Here is a 19,200-nt window from a genome sequence, read left to right on the forward strand (position 1 = left end):
AAATAACAAAACAAATCCAACAACATGTGTTAATTGTCAAGTTTCTGTTACTAATTCGGAGTGTTTTGTTTTACTTAGTTTTTTTCATGATCTTGAAGATGGTGCTATTTCAATTACAACGGATAATATCAAATTATTACATTCCGAATGTTCATTCAATGTCTGTAAAAGGAGTCAAGGAGGTTCAGTTTACGTGAAAGGTCAAAATTCAATTATTCAACATCGATGTTGTTCATTAGGTCAGGTAAGTGGGGCTTCCAGGCGCGTTGCGCCCTCTAGCCCCGAAGATGTTTAGTATAAATGAAGTTTTTATTCGGAAAATTGTTAGTCTTCTGGTGTGAATTCGGAGGACTCTTCTTCCTCCTCCATTGCTTCTGGGAAGAAGCCTTCTTCTGGGTCGAAAACATTATATAATGTGGAGTGTGGTAGAATTTACGAAAAAGTGACACTTAACCTTAAATTTCCAAACACTATTTTTTGATTGTATTTTGTTATTTATATATTTATATATGTATATTTATGTATGTATATTTATGTATGTATATTTATATATGTATATTTATATATGTATATTTATATATGTATATTTATATATGTATATTTATATATGTATATTTATATATGTATATATTTATATATGTATATATTTATATATGTATATATTTATATATGTATATATTTATATATGTATATATTTATATATGTATATATTTATATATGTATATATTTATATATGTATATATTTATATATGTATATATTTATATATGTATATATTTATATATGTATATATTTATATATGTATATATTTATATATGTATATTTATTTAAAAAAATTAAAAATAATATAATTAAAATTTATTTATATTTTAAATTTCATACTGATCTTCGATTCCAATTTGTGAATTGATATCATTAACAATTGAATTTCGGTGCACCCCTATGAGAGCGCTGGCGACCGAAACACCACTAGTAAGATTGTGTATTAGAAACTGCTTCATGCTGTGTTGAGTAAGCTTCGATGTCTTTGTAGGATAGCTTTCTGAGAGCGAAACAAGATAGTGTTGAAAAAAAATTTTTGAAAATCTGAGAGACTGTGCAAGAGCCAACGACCAAAACACTACCAGTAAGATACAGCAGTAGTAGCTGCTTCATGCTGCATTGAGTATTGTTGAATAATTTGAAGTAGTGGTTTTTGAAATCAGCACCCCTATGAGAGCGCTGGCGACCGAAACACCACTAGTAAGATTGTGTATTAGAAACTGCTTCATGCTGTGTTGAGTAAGCTTCGATATCTTTATCAGACCACCTTTAAATTAACCACTCACATTCTCACTGTGGTCCATCTAAAATTTGTAAACTTTATGACATAAAATTATATTATATGCAGGATCCCACCTATTACTTAATCTTTTTGGAATAAATGTTTTATAATATTTATCGATTGATTGTAATTTTTTGTATAAAAAAAAGTTTTTTATTTATATTAAAAATATATTCGGTTAATGATATTATCTTATAATTTGTAAATAAATCTAGTAATAAAATAACTTTAATAGTTGGTGTCACTTTTTCGAAAATTCTGGTTTTTTCTGAATTCGGAGGACTCTTCTTCCTCCTCCATTGCTTCTGGGAAGAAGCCTTCTTCTGGGTCGAAAACATTATATAATGTGTCGCTTTTCACAAATTATATATGTTTTCATGTTTTGTCACTTTTCTGTCACTTTTCAGGTAAAAACATTTTTATTATTATATATAAATGAATTTTACAAAACCACCGTTACCGTTCTTTGGAAATAAGAGTAGATGTAAAGATATTATATTGAGAGAACTTAAGAAACTACCGAATGGTCTAACATTTGTAGATTTGTTAGGTGGAAGTTTCTATATATCCCATTTATGTCATACAATATTCCCAGACTCAAAGATTATATGCAATGACTTCGACAACTATATGGACCGTCTCAAACATATTCCAGACACAAACAATATATTGAAAGAGTTAAAAGAAAAGATACCTATAGGTAAGATGGAACGTATACCATTAGATAAGAAAAATATTGTGAGAGAGGTTTTGAAAAAAGCAGAATATATAGACTGGGATAGTATATCTGCTAGACTATTATATAGTGGTGCTATAAGAGTTCATGACATTGAAACACTTATGTCAAAAGTTTTATATCTTAACTATACAAATGTTTTCAAAGAGAACATAGAAAAATATATTGAGGGTATAGAGTTTGTGAGATGTCATTGGACAGAGTTGTATGAAAAATATAAAGACAAGGAAAATGTTTTCTTTAAGTGGACCCGCCGTTCTATAACACATGGAATTTTCAATACCAAGTAGACTGGACTTTGAGAGACTCTTTAGAAACTTTAGACGTTATACATAACCATCCATGCTTTTACTTTACATCCGATAAAAGTGGTTTGGAAACCGTTATGAGATGGTTAGAGGACATACATGACTATGAGTTTATATATGACAAGATAGAATATGAGAGAGGTCCTATAAACTGGAGAAAGTGTCACAATAAAGAAATTTTATTAGTAAGTAAATGTGGTTTGAAATAGGACTACTTGTTTTAGGTTTTTTCCATTGTGTCATTTATTTATTTGACGTGGCAGAAAAGTACAGAGAATATGAAGATGAACCAATGCCTGCAAATGTTCAGTATATGTACTCGTAAGAGATATTTTTATCTAATATTAAATGGACGCACAGAACTTAGCGAATGCACAGCAACCTGGACAACCAAACCCAGAGAATATTCCAAATGAAGTTAGAATACAAACTGCAATGGCAAACTATGGTCAAGTGCCAACAGATGTACAAATGCAAACTGCCATGTCAAATGACACTGCGTTAGGTTTGCCACCATGGTATGCAAATATGAGATGGAAAGAGTTTTATACAAACCCTGAAGTGGGATATAAACAACTTTATGCAGATGACGCGAACACAGGAGTTGACCCAGAATATGTTTTCTACCAGAGGAGAAACAGAATGTATGAGCTCCAGTTAAAGAATGCTATGAACTCAACAGGAAACGTAAGAGACTAGGCGGACATTAGATTTTTACACGTAGTAAATGGGTTTCTTCAGTAGTATTGGAAACTTCTTCAGAAGAGTTGGAAGAGGTATATGGAATGGAATAAAATCTGTCGGAAGAGGAATTTGGAACGGAGTCAAAAATATTGGTAAAAGAGTAGGTCAGTTTGTTGGTATTATACCTAAAGACCCTGAACCAGAAGAACAAGCTCCTGTTATACAACAGCCTGAACCTGCACCACAGTCTAGTTGGCAACCAAATCCAACACCTCAACCGTATTAAAAAGTTATATTTTTATCGTTCGATAGTAGTTGTATATGAAACTAAGTTCTAAGTAAAACGCATGGTATAATGGAATTATTCTTTTTCTTCCATCTGTAGTAAACCATACTTGAAAGTCTGAAATACTTCCACTTGGTGGTTCGTATAACTTTGTAGGTTTTTCGTAAAAGTCATTTGCCAAGCATAAGAAAGAGTTTTGGGCGCCAGAAAATGAAGCATGAACTATCACAGCATCTTGGTCGAAAACATCTTTAAATAAATATGGTTCATCTCTTGCATATCGACTGTAGATATTTGCTAAAGGAGGTTCAACTTTCTGATTTAACATTCTTTGCAAATAATACCATGACATTGCAGTGAATTCTGTATATATTTGTTCGTCTTTCTTTGGATTGTCTTCGTAGATTTGAAATGACACTTGTGAATTTTGTTTGTCATATACAATTCTCACATAAAGTGTGCTATTGGTATTCGCATATTCATCAGCATATTTTGCATAACATGAATTTATTTTATCTTCTATATTTTTTAATGCAGCCTGTAGAGAAGATGAGAGGTCAACTTGTATTAGCTCAATTTCTTCCCACATTTTTCGTTGCCCTTCAGATGTATAATCTATATGAAACCTTACAATAAATGGAAAAACTTTTATCTTCTACAGACACAAACTTTATTCTTCGAAAGCCAATAGCTTTTGTGACAGATGGGTCTCTTAGCCATCTTAATGGGTAGTCAAAACGATAGCCTTCATGCTTTATAGTATCTAAGTCAAACTTTTGACCGACATTAGTAAAAAGTTCATCTAATGGTTTAGTTGTAGCAACTCTAGAATTTTCTTTTTCTATTGGAAGCATATTTTATCTATAATAAAAATGTCAAATGAAACAGCGTCTATGAGAGAAATACAACACAACCGACAACTCATTATGCAAGCTCTAAATAAGAACACAACAAACTTTTCAAACTATTCTAAGATATCTGAGTCATTGAAAGAAGGGAAACTTAAAACTGACAATAAACCCAATGACAGATGAGTTTCTGTTTCAAGACAATAAGAACCATACTGTCTGTATAAATCCAACAAAAGGAACTTTAAACGAGAAACCTATAAATGAACTTCTTTTGAAAGCAGATGTTGACAACAAAGCTGACAAAGAATATGTAGACGATGCAATAGCAAAAGAAGAAGAAAGAGCTAACAATGCTTATGCAACAAAAGAACATACTCATCCTGAACTAGCAGACAAAACATATGTTGACAATAAAATGTCAAGTGAAGTGACAAGAGCTGAAAACGAATATTCTAAAAAGACTCATATACATTATATTAACAAATACCAAGTCTTAAGGAAACATTAGAGACAAAAGCAGATAAGACTCATACACATTCTATATCTGATATTACAAACTTACAAGAAACCTTAAACAGGAAAAGTGACGTTGGACATACACATACCATTGCAAATATTACAAACTTACAAGAAACCTTAAACAGGAAAAGTGACGTTGGACATACACATACCATTGCAAATATTACAAACTTACAAGAAACCTTAAACAGGAAAAGTGCCGTTGGACATACACATTCTATATCTGAAATAACAGACTTAAACGTTAGCCTTGAAAATAAAGCAGATAAAACATATGTCAATGAAATATACCAAAGTTTGATAGGAACAAAAAATATTGAAACTATTGTTGGTGACTTTTCTGTCAATGAAGAAAATAAATATTTTAGATGGCAGTTGGTACACTCCTTAAAAAATGGTACACGGCATAAACTCATTCCGAAAAATAACAATGAAATGTATGTAAGCTATAAAAAGAATGATGGTACACAAGTTAAAGTTCCATTAGACAACAACTGCTACTTAAACTTATATGGAGACGAACAAAAGAAATATTTAAGAGTTTATGAAATGATGGATATGATATTACCTGACCCAGCTCCAGCACCACATTATTATGACTATGGAGATGACGACAGAACACCACATGTAGATGAACAAAAGCTAACATTATATTTAGATTATTATAGATATAAAAGATATAATGCAATAGAAAAAACGAGAATAGTATATTATTATACAGATGACAGAAATAAATATTATAGTCAAGACTTTACCTACCCTGAAAACATAAGATTATATTATAAAAAATATTCTGACACAAACCAGAAGAAACCTGAAATAGTTGCACTATATTTTAAGTTCAAAAGAGACAATCCTATAATATCTCATATGTTTGATTTAATGAACCCAGTAGGTTCTATTTATACATCTATGGAAGCAAGAGGTCCTCAAGTAATGTTTGGTGTTGGTGCATGGGAACAAATAGTCGACAGGTTTTTGTATTGTGCAAACTCTTCAAAGGAAACAGGTGGAAGTAAAACGATTTCAGGTGAAAATTTACCTGCACACAGTCACTACATAGATTTAAGTACATCTCAAGCAGGTTGGCATAAGCATAGATATTGGGATTGGTCAGGAATGACAAAAGGTAAAGGATATGATGTTAAAGACGAGTTAAGTTTGCTATAAATTGTTACTGGAGTGACACTCAGGGAGAAGGAAACCATACACATTTCGTTTCAGGATATACGCAAACAACGGGACAAAGTAAAGAATACATGCCACCTTACATGACAGTTTACGCATGGTATAGAATTGCTTAGTCGTCATTTTCAACTTCTTTAGCATATTCGTCAGGAGTTGTCTTATATTTGTTAGGAACTGTCTTTGAAAGTATACCACCTTGAACTTTGACAAGTTTGAAACGAGGTCTGGCAATAGTAGTTTTATCTTCTGCTTGCAGTGTGTACATTTTGCCATGTTTGCCTAAAACTTCATAATATTCTCTTGTATACTTTCTTCTATTTTTACGAACACGAATGTGAGTACCTGTCGGGTTCCCATTGTTGTCATAGTCAATAGTATTTTCATATGGGTCGCGTTTAGGTATTTCTATTTTTACTTTGTCACCTTTCTGAAGTTTGAAGCCCGGCATTCTTTCTTGTTTGTCTCTTTTGACTAAATTATTAAATATATAGTCTTTCTCTAAGTCAGGTTGTTTTTCATTTCTTCGGGGAGTGGTTTCCCAAACCTTTTTGTTTACGGTTATTGTAAATATTTAAAACTTGTCTCATCTTTGCCATGGAGAAGTGTCTATACTTGTCGTCATATGACATTTCATTTGCTTCACCACCTTGTGGTTGGTTTAAGTCTCTTAACATTTTTATACAACCGTCAATGACACCAAGAGCAGAATGGTTTTGGTCGACAATGAAATATTGGTTTACATTTTTTGAACGCAGATAGTTTTTTACATCATCTGATTTGAAAGAACTTTCACAGTCAGATGTCAGTTTTGTTGGATGGTATTTGTCAACGAATATTGTCAAAGCAGTTTTCACATCTAAAATATTTTTGGACCATAATGGTATGGCTTCACAGTATCTTGTGTTTTGACCAACAAATATTAACCAGTATGGAGGTCCATCTGTTCTAACTCTCGGAATGTTTTCCAAGATATCCATAAACCAAGCATTTGGTGTTGAACTAAAGATTTTTATCATGAGTGCTTTCTTTGTCGCTTTAGAAACATAGGGGTCCTTGTTCGGATTCGTCATTTTTTACCCTATAAGAAATGGGTTTATTTGGCGCATTAGCAGGAGTCGCATCCAGATTTTTACCCGCAGTGGGAACAATAGCCAGAGGTGCATTTGGAATTGGAAGGAAGATTTTGAGTACATTAGGTATACTTAAAGAGAAAGCACAACCTATTATACAAACTGTACAGAAAGGTTGGGATGTAGCACGAGATGCAACAAATCTTATTCCAAATCCTGAAACAAGAGGAAAAGTTCAAGGATGGATGGACAATGTAGGAAGACAAGCAGGAAACTATTATAACAAAGCAAATGACTACTATAACCAAGCAGGACACTATATGGACCAAGGTGAAAGATTCTTTAACAGAGGATATAACCATGCACAACAGTGGGTAAACAATAACCAACCTCAACCGCCTCAAACGTGGGGAATGTAAATTTTTTACTGAGATGAAATGAACAATACAGCATTGAGACAAATGAGTTCAAGATGGATTTGTCGGCTTCCAGCAGTTACACCACGTGTTTGTCAAGTTCTTCCTATACCTCAGGAAGTTTTAGACCGACTTAAAAAACCTAAACAACCAGTTGAAAACAAACCAAACTAAAATTTTTTACTGAGATGAAATGACCGAAGAAGTTGAAACGGTAGATTTGACACCACAAACAAAAAGTTCAGAACCATTGTCAAAACCTGTCAAAGAACTTACAGATGAAGAGAAAAATTCAATAATAGAAAGTGCCAGGTCTGGAAATACAAACCCTAACTATAAAGTCACTTTTCATAGAAATGGAACGGCTAGTATCTCAAAAAAGAAACAGACTCTCACAAATAAAATATTGAAGTCTGAAGGAGCTTTCGAGACAACAGATGGAAAAGTTTACTTCACTGACCAACAGTTCATTATAGAACATCTCATTGACTTAGAGTCGAAATATTCTAAACTTTACAACAAACACAAAAAGTTGAAAGGAAAACAAAAACAAATGGCATATGATATTTATGAAGATGTTGACGACACAACTGTTCCTGCAAGTGAAGTAAAGTCAGAGGAACCGAAAAGTGACGAAAAACCGATAGAAGAAGAAAAACCAAAAACTGAAGATAAACCAAAACCAAAGTTTAGTTTCCAAACTAAACCAAGTCAACCTTCATTAGCTGGTATGGGTTGGCGTCAAAGACTTATGGCAGCAGGCGGTTATGTAAAGTAAAGAAAAAAAATATTTTTTTATTTTTATAAAAATGCCCCCATATAGAATGGATAGAAAGTCTGCTAGAATAAAAGCAGAGTTACAAAGATATGGTTGGAGAGTTTCGAAGAATTTTAAATATAGGAAGGGAAGACCCATAAAAGTCTATGACAAATTGTCTGGTCTTCGCTACGAAATGGATTTGGAAACAGCACGTGCCAATTATCCAAACAGACTAGAGAGGTTAGAAGAAGAACGTCTTATGGACATGCCTTTCGATGTTAGTGAACCTCAAGTTGAAGGACACGACGGCTTTGCCAGATTCTACTGGAAACATGACGAACAATTGCATCCTTTGAGAAGGAAAAAAGGAAAAGGTGAAGACGCACATGCTCCCATGGAAAGAACAAGATATGCATATGAAAAGTATCGTGAAGTTAGAAGTCAAATTACATCTGGTCGAACCTTTACAGTAAACTTTGACGAAGGAAAGAACAAAGAAGGCTTCATGGGAGTACTTGCTGCAATTCAAGACGGAAATAAGAAAGGACACAATCTCAGATTGACCATAACAGATTTGGATGGTCACATTTACTATGCACATGGCAATGAACAAACAGCCGCAAAACTTCTTGACGCTTTCAAGACTACAAAGAGAGAACAAATGGTTGACTCCGACTCAGACATTTTGAATGCAATTGAAGGAATTGCAAGTGTCAAGTTCGAATGGTACCAACCTAACCCTCAAGCAGTCAGACAACATGCTGGATACTTCCCGTTCATAAATAAGTCTGACATTGACTTGACAAGGTATGGAATTTACAATTCAATTGAAACAATTGTCAATGAACCTTGCATTCTTACATGTCTCAGGAACTCTGGTCTTGTTACAGATGAGAAGATGAAGTATCTTGAGTCATGTGTGAAGACAAGGTACATTCTCAGAGGTCAATTGGCAAAAATTGCACCGTTGGCAAATGTCAATATCCGAGTCAACATACCTACAGCTAAAGGTTCTTCACATGACGACTATGTTGTTGACAAAGACTTACCATGGTTGAAGATTGTAATTGTCCACAACCACTTCATGTTGAACGAAAGTCTTACAAACCCATTCTTTGGTAAAAGTAAGTGCAACATTGTCAGAGCTGTAAACATTCTTTTCGAGAAAGGTTTGTTGGAACCAATTCCAGATGACAAGCTGACAGAAACTTTTGTACCAAAAGACGAAACAAACTTTTCATTGTTAGCAAGACCAAAAGTTGTTCCAGACAAAGTTCTAGTACAAAAGAAGTACACAGTTCCACAAGGGTTGGTATGTTCGGATACCAACCTGAACCAGAAGAACTTCCAATGAGGTTGCAAGAACTTCAAGATGCTATAAACAAACTTCCATTGAGACATCCAATTGACGTCAAATTGTATTGGAGAGCATCTGAGTTAGGTCAGAAGGTTTTATATGAAACAGGTTGCTTCGACGATGTTTATGAGATAACAGGAGAAGTTTCTCAGAAGATAAGAGACTCACTTGAATTTCCACAAACTGGACCAATTGGTTGCGACAAGTTCGACTCAGATGAAAAGATATACTATGTCGACCTTAACGCTGCATACATGAGGTTTGTCCAATATATTCCGACTGGAATTCCAAACGAAGATGGTGAGTTCCCGGGAAGGAACTATACAGTTGGAAAAGTCATACAACAACTGTATGATATTAGGAAAGCTTCAAACCCCAAACTTGCAATGACACTCAAATTGCTTATGAATTCGACATGGGGATATTCCATTAAGAAACCTCAAGAGATGAAGAGTAAACATTATGAGAAGGTCGACAACTTTGTTGAAAGGTTTTCTCCTTTTGTTTTGAAGTACGAATTCACTCAAGGTCAAAGTGGCTTAGTAACCACATTAAAACCTATTGTCGAACATTGGTCTTACCCTCAGTTCGCAAAGGCAGTCCTTGACATACAACAAATTCTTCTCCGAAGTCAAATCGAAAGTGAAGGTTTACTATGAGAACATTGACGCACTCATGACGAACGAAGAAGGATACAACAAACTCATTGAAATGGGTTTAGTCGGTGAGAAGATGGGTCAATTCAAATTGGACAAAATTTTCACCGAAGTTCATTTCCTCTCCAAGCGTAAGTACTGGGGTGTTAAAGAAGATGGTGAAATAGTTAAACATTGCATGAAATAAAAAATTTTTATTCGAATTTGAATTAAAATGTGGGAATTCTTGGGAACGGGAAAGGCTTATTTACTTGAGGAACAGGTAAAGGTGGTGGAGGTGGAGGTGGTGGCAACCAGTCCATTTTATATTCCTTCCTAGCTAATTTCCGTTTAATTTCATGGTCGCCCTCGGAGTCTTTGAATCGGACAGGTCGAGTTACACCATTCTTGGTCTCAAACTCATATATAACCTGTTTGTCTGTATTTTCGTCGACTATGGCACGAGACACGAACATTGACCAAACGGACAAAAAGTGTCATTTCGGATGGTCAAGCAGCCAATCGCATTCGAGCACTTCGAAGAAGCCTTACGTTCCAAGGGAGAGGGTGTCTGGTGCAAGGCAGAGGTCATGAGACTCTACGAGCAGTACATCCTCAATGCCTGGGAGGACAAATCGTCCTTGAATTGGCAATTCTACCAACTCCTCTGGGACGACCTCCTACGCAACTGGGATAACGAAAGAGCCCAATTCAAAGGTCGGGAGCTAATTTTCCAAATTACCATTAATAGTGCCTACTTATCCAACTAAACACTTAAATTTACTTGGGGTTTCCCCCTAAAATAATTTTTTTACTCTTAGAACCACTCGAGGTTCTCCTTACGGTTGTTGAGCTTGTCACCGTCAATGTGTCTGACCTTCGTCTTCTTGCCTGGATTTGGAACCCATTGAATTGCGACAAGCTTGCCCATGGAGATTGAACCGCGATTCCGAAGGTTAAGGTTCAAGTGTCCCAAGTTGTTGAGGACTGGGGTAAGAACCTTGCCTGTCTCCTTGTTGCGGATTTGGTATGGGTAGGGTTGGGAAATTTCGTAACCGTCATCGGCAACAAGGGTTGCCCATGTAGCGGCTTCAGGAACTTCTTCGTGTTTCTCTTCTTCCTCTTCTTCCTCTTCTTCCTCGACAATTCCTTCTTCAATTTGGTACTCACGAAGTACGGTGTTGCATGTTCTGTCCTTTCCGAGTACCTTCCAGATGGCGTCTATCTCTTCGAAGAAACGGTAGATGAGTCTGGCAAGGTCTCGGTTCTCTCTCTCGTAATTGCGCAAGGTTTCCGTGAAATCGTTCAGGCATTTCTCATTGGAAGCTTGGTTCATGAGGACATCGGCTTTGAGATTGGTCATCTCTGTCATAAGACTACTTTGGAGAGTCTTAATGGTGTTTGTCAGATGAGCTTTCAATTGGGCAATTTGAATTTGAACTGGGCGCTTGTCTGGCAACCTTGAAAGGACATCTGCTATTGTGTTCGGCTTCGGTGCTTGTTCGGACATCGAAAAAATGAAGTGGTTTGAGAATGGCGGTTTTACTTCAAAAAGCTTGTTATGACAGTTATGTCATACAACAAGTTTAAAATAATATCTTGTTCTTCTTCTGAACGTTTGTTGTCTCTTCCGATAAAAGTTTCGAACATGAGAACCAAAAAACGTTTTTTGAGATTGCGGAAGAGTTCAGGCAAACGTTCATATTCTGGATATGTTGGGAGCAGTTCAAAACATCTGAGCTGACTTTCGGACAAAATTGGGACAATGTCAGAAAATTCATCTTTGGTCGGACTGCTTGAAGGTAAGTCCCTTACATGTAAGTAGCTCTGGTAAAGTCTTCTCATTTCTGCTAACTTCTGGAGTATAGCTTCGTAATTTAAGAGTTTTAATTTTAATTGTCTTATTCCTCTCTTGACATCTAAACGGTAAGTATCCATGAGGTCAAGAGTAGCTTTGGTAGCTTTAAGTGGAGCTATCTCTCTTGACTTGTGCAATTTTGGTTGCAATTGTGGTTTGAGCTCCTTCAAGTTCGCCGTCTATGTCGTTCTCAACACCTTCAACCATAGCTTGAAACTCTTCATCGGTCCATTGAGTTTGGTGTGGGACGAATTTAACTTGCTTCATTCAAACAATGAAAAAAAATGTTTTTACTCTAAACATGCCATGTATATGGCTATAAGAAACTTACCAGAAGGCTTCTTCTTCACACGAGTCTCTGGTAACTTGAGAGTTCTTGTTGGAGTTGGGTCTGGAATTTCAATTCTTGCCACCATAAACTGTGTATTGACCGAACTTGCATTTGCAGGAAGACCGGTCACTACAAGGTTCACAGTTGAAATAGTTGTACTCATACCTGGTGAGTACGAGTGTGAGTAAAAACATAAAAAAGTGAGTTAAAATGAGATGTTTACTGAACTGGCTGAATGTCGCCTTCACAGGTTATGTAGAACGGCTGACCAGAGAAGTGAAGGAGAGACTGAATTGCCAATTTCATATGGGGTAGGGGGTTCTCCTTGTTTGGTATTTTTATCCAAGGACGTTTGTTTAGGAACTTAACAAGAGCTTCTCTTTTGGCGTCCTTTATGCCATCGTAGGCTGTCCCGTCTGGTATTTGAATTGGAATTCCAGTCGAAGTCTCGAGCTGAAGTGTAGACCTTCCAGAAATAGTGGTGAACTTGACCTTGGGCTTCATTACCTTGCGCAAGTAGTCTTTTACGCAGTCGTTAATTTCAATTAGGTAAATTGCCTCGTCAAGTCTTTCTTGCATTCCAAGTTCTTCCATCCGACAGGAAAATATTTTCCCGACAAAGGGAAAAATTTTTCCTTCCGACAGGAAGAACTCTTCCAGTTGTCCGTCCGTAAACCATTCAAATTTTCGAAAATTGAGAACTTTTTGGTCGAACTTCAGAAAAACTTTTCCTTCCGACAGAAAAAGTTTTTCCTTCCGACAGGAAAAGTTTTTCCTTCCGACAGGAAAAATTTTTCCTTCCGACAGGACACAAACGGATGACTGACGTTCCTCTTCCTGAATGCCTTCCAAAGCCAGAAGAACCGAAAGCTGCAGAACCACAACAGTCTCCTCAGCAACCTCAGTTCCAGCAAGTACCTCCACCAAATTACTACCAATTTCCACCTCAAGGTTACTACCCACCACAAGGCTTCCCGAACTACCCTCCTCAGCCTATGCCTTACTTCCCCAACCCTTGGTTGTTCCAGCAAGCTCCACCCCAGCAATTCCAATCTCAATCCCAATCGAAGAGAGACCAAGAGTTCGAAGAAGGTCTGAACCGTTTACGCAAAGATTATGCCACAGCCCCTATGGAAGATGACAGGCTTTCAGTCTCTTCCCTAAGGTCGACCAATTCTACTCGTACCACAGATTCGGTTCGTGACCGTGACGACTACCTCAAGCAGTCTGAGAGACTCTTCATCTTACAGCCATTTACAGCTGGAGCTCTCAAGAACATGCGCAATTACGAAGGTCAAACACCAGCTGGAGACCGCAAAACAGACGTGCTTACAAGAGCAGTCCAACTGGTCAAGACAAAGACTGAGATAGTCGACTTCATTCTTGCAGCTTGCCCATACAAGTAAAAAAATAAACAATTACGAGTTAAACTTTTTATTCTTTCTTTTCTGAGTTGTTTAGAGCTGGTTTCTCTTGTAGGAACCTTTCGTACTCTTCCATGGTCATGTAATTGCGAATTTGGTACGCAATTCCAGGTTCGTTGTTTTTGAACCTGATGTATGTAACGCTTCCATCCTCCTCAGGGAAGTAAGCTGCTAACATCTGACCAAGTTTTCTCGGTGACTCGGAGCTCATAAAAATGTCACTTTTTAAACGTTAAGTTTTTAGTCTTATTTTACCCTTTGTTTGTCAAGGTAGTATTGGAGCGCAATTTCTCCAAATTCTCTGTGTCGGAGTTCTTCAGCATTTTCCAAGGTGTACCTGGAGAACTCAAAGAAGTTGTCAAGAACATACTGCCATGCTGCTCTTCTGAGTTCGTCCGGTATTTTGGAAGTGTTGCACCTTCGAGTCTTCGGACATGAAAAATGACACTTTTTCAAACCGTTTGGCATTTCTCATGAGTGAGTATAGTTCTGCCGAACCATTGGAGAGAAGAAGTACCCTTGCTGGCAAAAGACAAAAATAGTTGCCTTAGTTGTCATTGCAATTGTACTCGTAATTGAATTCATTGTACTTCTCTTCACGTACATAAAACTCAGCAATGGTATTTGCTTTAAGAAGCTACCATCTTACTAAGACTAAACATTATTTTTATTGAATTCAGCAACAAAAATCATGAATTTCCTTAAGATAGAAAAAATAAAGTTAGTTTTATTTTTATTTATTTTTTTATTTTGTATGTAAAGACAGTAATGTCAACAACAGAGAACACAACAACAGTTATAGTCCATGAAGCTATAAATGAAGAATATGAGTGGTTCAGTTTAAACAAACAACTCCGTCTCATTCGTTGGTCAAAGACGATATGTACCAAATGCAAAAGTATTTTTGACAGCATGTTTTGCACCAGATACTAAGCTTCCTAAAGACTGGTTTAGGAACCAAAGCACACAAGAACTTTTGAGCGAAGCACAGCGAGACATACTTTTTTCTGAAAACAGTGAAGAACAGCGAGTAGGTAAAAAAAACCCCAGTCGCCAAAACTCTATGAAAATCGTGAAAAATTGCCAAACGGTTTGAGAGGATATTATGTACATAGACTTCTTGTAAATGCTGTTGCAATGTGGGCTTCGCCTCGTTATGCTTGGTATATTTACAGACTTCTTGACGAAATTCATAGACAAGAACGTGAAGAGATGGAAAACAAGCTTGAAGCAAAAGACAAAAGCATTCAGAAAAGAATACCACGTTCGGTACCAAAAGGAAAGGAAAAGAACTATAAGTATATGATTTATACTGAAGAGATGGAAAATGAAGAAGATAAAGATATGGTTATGTTGCATTTAGTCAGAAGAAACAACAAAAAGCTTTTTACGACCTTGCTAAGATTTACAAATCTGACAGAAATTGTTCTATCGCGAAAACTTACCGATTTCAATGACCCCAAATGAAGATGTGAAACAAATAGTTCAAGATACGTTACCTCAAAACACACTATGATATGAAAGGTTGTACAATACTTACCTTCAAAGAAGACTTACCGCTACTGAAAGAAAAAATAACAGAGTATTTTGACAACTTCAAACAAGCAGAGTAAATGAACTCTTTATTTTTATTGACTTTTTACAATTTGAACTTTTGTTTGCGTAGATATGAATTCTGAAAGAAGTATGAGGTCTTGTATGACTTTGTACTTCTCCCATAGTTCATGTCTGTCAAACTTACCTGCCATGGACTCTTTCATAAGTTCCATGAAATCGTCTTCGGACAATCCGGGAAAAAGTATTATGTCAGTAAGTATTCTTTTAACATCCTTACTTAAACTCTTTGCTGTCTGTACACAAATGACAACTGAGATGTTAAAGTGTCTGAGCTTCTTAAGAATTCGACACATATCTTGTTCTCTGTTCTTTAACAAAGGATGAGAAGCAAAGTCATCTAAGATAAGAAGACATCTATGAGGGTAAGTCTTCCAATCGTAAGATTGCAATTTCTTCGAAATGTATTCTATCTCTTTCTGTTTGTTTTGAAGTGTTTCTTCTCTAATATTCTCTGCATTTCCTCATTTGGGTCTTTGAACTTAGAATTTATATACTCATTTATAGCATTATACTTCAAAACTCTTCTTTGGTACTTCTTTATCCAATCTAACAACTCAGTATCCTTTATACATACTAACTTAGACTCTTTATAATATCTTTGAACGAATTGACGGTTTGGTCAAATTGACCAGAAGTCGAACAAATAACAACCAACTCATAGAATGGGTTCTTCTCATCTAGTTCTTGTTGTTGTGCAGCCATTTTAAGATAAGTGAAAGTCTTACCGACCCAGGTGGTGCAATTAGACCTGTTATACCATTCTGAGCAAATAAGAACTTGTCATGTATAGGCTTTATCTGAGCATTTTCTAACTTCACCTTGTTCTTTATTTAAAATATTCTCAAATTTCTTGTCAATGTCAGCAAACTTTTTTTCTAACATATTTTTTAGAAAAATTAAAATTTTTATCTTTTAGAAAATGTCTAGCGATTTCGCTATCTATATTCGAGACAAACTTTTTGACAGCAAAACATCTGTCGACCATAAAATCTTACATAGTGTAAACAAGAAAGGTGAATTTGTTCTAAAGTTCTGTTTCTGGGAATATGACAAGAACCATAAAACATTAAGCAGAGCAGTCTTAAAATTTGTCAATGACAGACTTGTTGACAGAGATGACGCCGATTGGAAAGATGAAGTCCAACAAAAGTTCTTAGAATGCAAAGAAGACACATGCGCTGTTCTTGAAGATGAAATAGAAAACAGAATAGATGAGCTATTAAAGGACAAAGAACTTTACATAAATATGGTTGCGCCAAATTTGACATAACTCCACCAGAAAAGAAGAAGAGAGAAAAGAAAGAAAAGAAAGTAGAAGAAGAGAAGAAAGAACCTGAACCAGTTCCAGAGAAGGGGAAGATATGACATGTAAAATAAAATTTTATTTTTAGAACATTTCTGGTCAATGTCAATGTTCTCTTCCTCTTTAGGAGTAAACACTGCTTAGACTCTAAATCTTTTTACCCAATTTACCTTGAACTTCTACAACTTTAGACTCATAATATTCATAGTCGTCTGTCTTCTTTGGTTTCATAAGGATAACAAGTTTGTATGCTTTGCCTTCTTTAAGGTTTGAAGAACCTTCTGTCAAAACTTTCTTTGACTGTTAACAAACCTTCTATGTCTAAGTCTTCAAATTTCGCACCATTTTTAGTCACAATAGCAAACTTAACTGGTTCGATGTTTCCAAACTTTGCTGAATGAAGGACTTTTCAAAATGGTAGAAGTAAACATTCAAATATGTGAATGGTCTAGTTCTTCTTTAAGTCCTGACATGTACTTATTTACTGAGATGAATTTTGCATCTTTTCTATCGGATAAAAAATATTTTTTTAAAATTTTACTCAGAAAAATTTTTCTTTGTATATACACCATTCTGAACATCTAAAAGACTTTTGACATTTGCCAAGAATGTACGTTTAGAAGCTGCCATATAACCATATTCTTGACAATATTGTTTATATTCATCATATAAAGACTTTTCATCTAATGACACAAAGTCAGTTTCATCTACGAACAGTTCATATACACTCTGTTTGCTTCTAACAATGTTTGTCTCTCTTCGGTATGTGGAATTTGTCTTGGATTGAACTTAGAAATATCTAATGTCATGAAATATGAGAACAAGTGGTTGTAAAAGTCAGATGTCAAAAATTTCTGCTAAGTCGTCAAAATATTCTGTATCTTGCATATGAGAATCTGACGTTCTGACAACTACATATCTTCTGTCAGAACTTTCTAACTTCATCGGAACAGCATTGTTTGAAACCATAATGAAGTTTGCAACATTTTCACAAACTCTTTGGTCTTTATACTTTCTTTCAAAACTCCAAACTTTGTCTGTTATAAGACTCTTCAAAGCATCTGAGTTCAAAACTTTTGTTGTATCTATACTTTGAAGTTCATTGCAAACTATAAGTTTCATATTCTCAATTGAAGAGTTAAATTTACCGCAGATTTTTCTAAGTTTGTCATATTAGGGTTCGAATAACCTTCTAATAGTTTGCATAAGATATCTGTAAAGAATGTGTTCTTACCTGTTCCTTGTTTTCCAATTATAATGAGAGCAGTTTCATTCTTAGCACTTGGATGTTGTAAGATATTTGCAAACCAACATAAGATATACTCATAAACCTTTTCGTTTCCATTGCATATAATTTCTTTGACATGGTCTAACCAAGCTTCTATAATATTTTCTTTCCATTCTACTTGTTCGTATTTATATCCAGTGAAGATAGAATAGAAGTTTGGAGAAGGTGTATAGAACTTTATACCTCGAACTGAAAAATCTTCTAACTTTGACAATAAGATATCCCAAGCATCTAACATCTTCATGCCAACTTGTACGACTTTATTTTCTTAAGTTTCTGTCTACATTCTTGTTCTGAAACTATTGTTGCTCTTGGTTTGTTAAAGACAACATCCCATTCTTTCATGACATAACATTCTGGGGCAGAGTCAACATAAATGACTAAACGTTTCAAATTCTCGACTGCTTTGTTATAGTCTCTAAATGGACACATTTCTGAATGCTTGGAAGTCATAAAAATCTGAAACATCTATTCTGTACATTTTATAAAAATAAAAAAAATATATTTTTTATTCTTGACTTTGTTTGTTGCATTTGTTGTTCTTGAGCTATTTGTTGTTGAAGTTGTTCTTGTAATACAATACTTTCACCAGTTGCATCTTCCAATTCGAAACTTTCTGCCGTCATTGACAAATACATAGACATAAAAGTTTTACAGGAACAAAGTTTGCGTCAACTAATGTCAACGTTATACTTGCCAAAGTGTTTGAGTTCACTAAGGTTGAAAATTCTGCATTCGAATGAACAATAGGCAAACCAGCAGAGAAAGTATTTTTATACGCATAAGTATCTTTTGGTCATAATAGTTTCTGTCGGCATTCGAATAACACTTTGAACCTAAGTTGGAAACAATATATAAGATTGGTGCTGCTTAATGTCAATGGAATAGACATTCCTTGTATGACACCTTTTCCTGTTATAGGAAACTGTTGGTAGTAAAAACCAGAAATAAGTTTTGTATTATAGCTCATATCGTTTATAGTAAACTCAGTCGGACATCCAAACATAATGAAACTGCTCTAGTTGCAGCACATGTTACACCCGTACTTAAAGTATTAAATAAGTCAACAAAACCTGTTGGTGGTATATCTGAGTAAGTATCTTCAAAGGAGTATTTTTACCATTCACAACAATAAAGTCTCTCTGGTGTCAAAAGAGCAAAACAGGCTTTAGTCGTCATTGTGTTTAAGGTTAGTTTACAATATCGTCCTTGAGGACTTTGTAAGTTTGTTGTTATAGAATTATATG

General features: G+C 35.4%; 15 protein-coding genes and 6 pseudogenes across 21 annotated transcripts, besides 1 other annotated feature; 12 read left to right on the forward strand and 9 right to left on the reverse strand.

Moving 5' to 3' along the window:
* Positions 1-2,714: 2,714 nt before the first annotated feature.
* On the forward strand, positions 2,715-3,045 carry TVAGG3_0224820 (uncharacterized protein; the record flags this gene model as incomplete). The annotated part of the gene is made up of 1 exon (XM_051227099.1): positions 2,715-3,045. A coding segment is annotated over one exon (331 nt), but the record flags the coding sequence as incomplete, so codon positions are not given.
* Positions 3,046-3,093: 48 nt separating this feature from the next.
* Positions 3,094-3,336, forward strand: TVAGG3_0224830 (serine threonine-protein phosphatase family; the record flags this gene model as incomplete). Its single annotated transcript, XM_051227100.1, has 1 exon — positions 3,094-3,336. One exon carries the CDS (start codon positions 3,094-3,096, stop codon positions 3,334-3,336), a length of 243 nt encoding a protein of 80 aa, XP_051112086.1.
* A 4-nt stretch (positions 3,337-3,340) lies between these two features.
* Positions 3,341-3,664, reverse strand: TVAGG3_0224840 (uncharacterized protein; the record flags this gene model as incomplete). Its single annotated transcript, XM_051227101.1, has 1 exon — positions 3,341-3,664. The coding sequence occupies one exon, from the start codon at positions 3,662-3,664 to the stop codon at positions 3,341-3,343; it is 324 nt and encodes a 107-aa protein (XP_051112087.1).
* A 1,036-nt stretch (positions 3,665-4,700) lies between these two features.
* Positions 4,701-19,200: part of a mobile genetic element that runs on past the window's edge.
* On the reverse strand, positions 6,125-6,964 carry TVAGG3_0224860 (annotated as a pseudogene). Its single transcript has one exon. A coding segment is annotated over exon 1 (840 nt).
* TVAGG3_0224870 (uncharacterized protein) lies at positions 6,982-7,383 on the forward strand (the record flags this gene model as incomplete). Its single annotated transcript, XM_051227102.1, has 1 exon — positions 6,982-7,383. One exon carries the CDS (start codon positions 6,982-6,984, stop codon positions 7,381-7,383), a length of 402 nt encoding a protein of 133 aa, XP_051112088.1.
* Positions 7,402-7,554, forward strand: TVAGG3_0224880 (uncharacterized protein; the record flags this gene model as incomplete). Its single annotated transcript, XM_051227103.1, has 1 exon — positions 7,402-7,554. One exon carries the CDS (start codon positions 7,402-7,404, stop codon positions 7,552-7,554), a length of 153 nt encoding a protein of 50 aa, XP_051112089.1.
* TVAGG3_0224890 (phage tail repeat-like family) lies at positions 7,574-8,158 on the forward strand (the record flags this gene model as incomplete). Its single annotated transcript, XM_051227104.1, has 1 exon — positions 7,574-8,158. The coding sequence occupies one exon, from the start codon at positions 7,574-7,576 to the stop codon at positions 8,156-8,158; it is 585 nt and encodes a 194-aa protein (XP_051112090.1).
* TVAGG3_0224900 (uncharacterized protein) lies at positions 8,334-9,262 on the forward strand (the record flags this gene model as incomplete). The annotated part of the gene is made up of 1 exon (XM_051227105.1): positions 8,334-9,262. A coding segment is annotated over one exon (929 nt), but the record flags the coding sequence as incomplete, so codon positions are not given.
* On the forward strand, positions 9,752-10,340 carry TVAGG3_0224910 (annotated as a pseudogene). Its single transcript has one exon. A coding segment is annotated over exon 1 (589 nt).
* TVAGG3_0224920 (uncharacterized protein) lies at positions 10,363-10,608 on the reverse strand (the record flags this gene model as incomplete). Its single annotated transcript, XM_051227106.1, has 1 exon — positions 10,363-10,608. One exon carries the CDS (start codon positions 10,606-10,608, stop codon positions 10,363-10,365), a length of 246 nt encoding a protein of 81 aa, XP_051112092.1.
* Positions 10,639-10,902, forward strand: TVAGG3_0224930 (uncharacterized protein; the record flags this gene model as incomplete). Its single annotated transcript, XM_051227107.1, has 1 exon — positions 10,639-10,902. One exon carries the CDS (start codon positions 10,639-10,641, stop codon positions 10,900-10,902), a length of 264 nt encoding a protein of 87 aa, XP_051112093.1.
* Positions 10,950-11,642, reverse strand: TVAGG3_0224940 (HNH endonuclease family; the record flags this gene model as incomplete). The annotated part of the gene is made up of 1 exon (XM_051227108.1): positions 10,950-11,642. The coding sequence occupies one exon, from the start codon at positions 11,640-11,642 to the stop codon at positions 10,950-10,952; it is 693 nt and encodes a 230-aa protein (XP_051112094.1).
* Positions 11,675-12,070, reverse strand: TVAGG3_0224950 (uncharacterized protein; the record flags this gene model as incomplete). Its single annotated transcript, XM_051227109.1, has 1 exon — positions 11,675-12,070. The coding sequence occupies one exon, from the start codon at positions 12,068-12,070 to the stop codon at positions 11,675-11,677; it is 396 nt and encodes a 131-aa protein (XP_051112095.1).
* Positions 12,303-12,509, forward strand: TVAGG3_0224960 (uncharacterized protein; the record flags this gene model as incomplete). The annotated part of the gene is made up of 1 exon (XM_051227110.1): positions 12,303-12,509. One exon carries the CDS (start codon positions 12,303-12,305, stop codon positions 12,507-12,509), a length of 207 nt encoding a protein of 68 aa, XP_051112096.1.
* On the reverse strand, positions 12,541-12,915 carry TVAGG3_0224970 (uncharacterized protein; the record flags this gene model as incomplete). Its single annotated transcript, XM_051227111.1, has 1 exon — positions 12,541-12,915. One exon carries the CDS (start codon positions 12,913-12,915, stop codon positions 12,541-12,543), a length of 375 nt encoding a protein of 124 aa, XP_051112097.1.
* Positions 13,140-13,727, forward strand: TVAGG3_0224980 (uncharacterized protein; the record flags this gene model as incomplete). Its single annotated transcript, XM_051227112.1, has 1 exon — positions 13,140-13,727. One exon carries the CDS (start codon positions 13,140-13,142, stop codon positions 13,725-13,727), a length of 588 nt encoding a protein of 195 aa, XP_051112098.1.
* TVAGG3_0224990 (uncharacterized protein) lies at positions 13,756-13,956 on the reverse strand (the record flags this gene model as incomplete). Its single annotated transcript, XM_051227113.1, has 1 exon — positions 13,756-13,956. One exon carries the CDS (start codon positions 13,954-13,956, stop codon positions 13,756-13,758), a length of 201 nt encoding a protein of 66 aa, XP_051112099.1.
* On the forward strand, positions 14,826-15,358 carry TVAGG3_0225000 (annotated as a pseudogene). Its single transcript has one exon. A coding segment is annotated over exon 1 (533 nt).
* TVAGG3_0225010 lies at positions 15,374-16,064 on the reverse strand (annotated as a pseudogene). Its single transcript has one exon. A coding segment is annotated over exon 1 (691 nt).
* TVAGG3_0225020 lies at positions 16,282-16,734 on the forward strand (annotated as a pseudogene). Its single transcript has one exon. A coding segment is annotated over exon 1 (453 nt).
* TVAGG3_0225030 lies at positions 17,203-18,197 on the reverse strand (annotated as a pseudogene). The gene has a single exon. A coding segment is annotated over exon 1 (995 nt).

Source organism: Trichomonas vaginalis, chromosome IV, assembly GCF_026262505.1.
Source record: "Trichomonas vaginalis G3 chromosome IV, whole genome shotgun sequence".
NCBI lineage: Eukaryota > Parabasalia > Trichomonadida > Trichomonadidae > Trichomonas > Trichomonas vaginalis.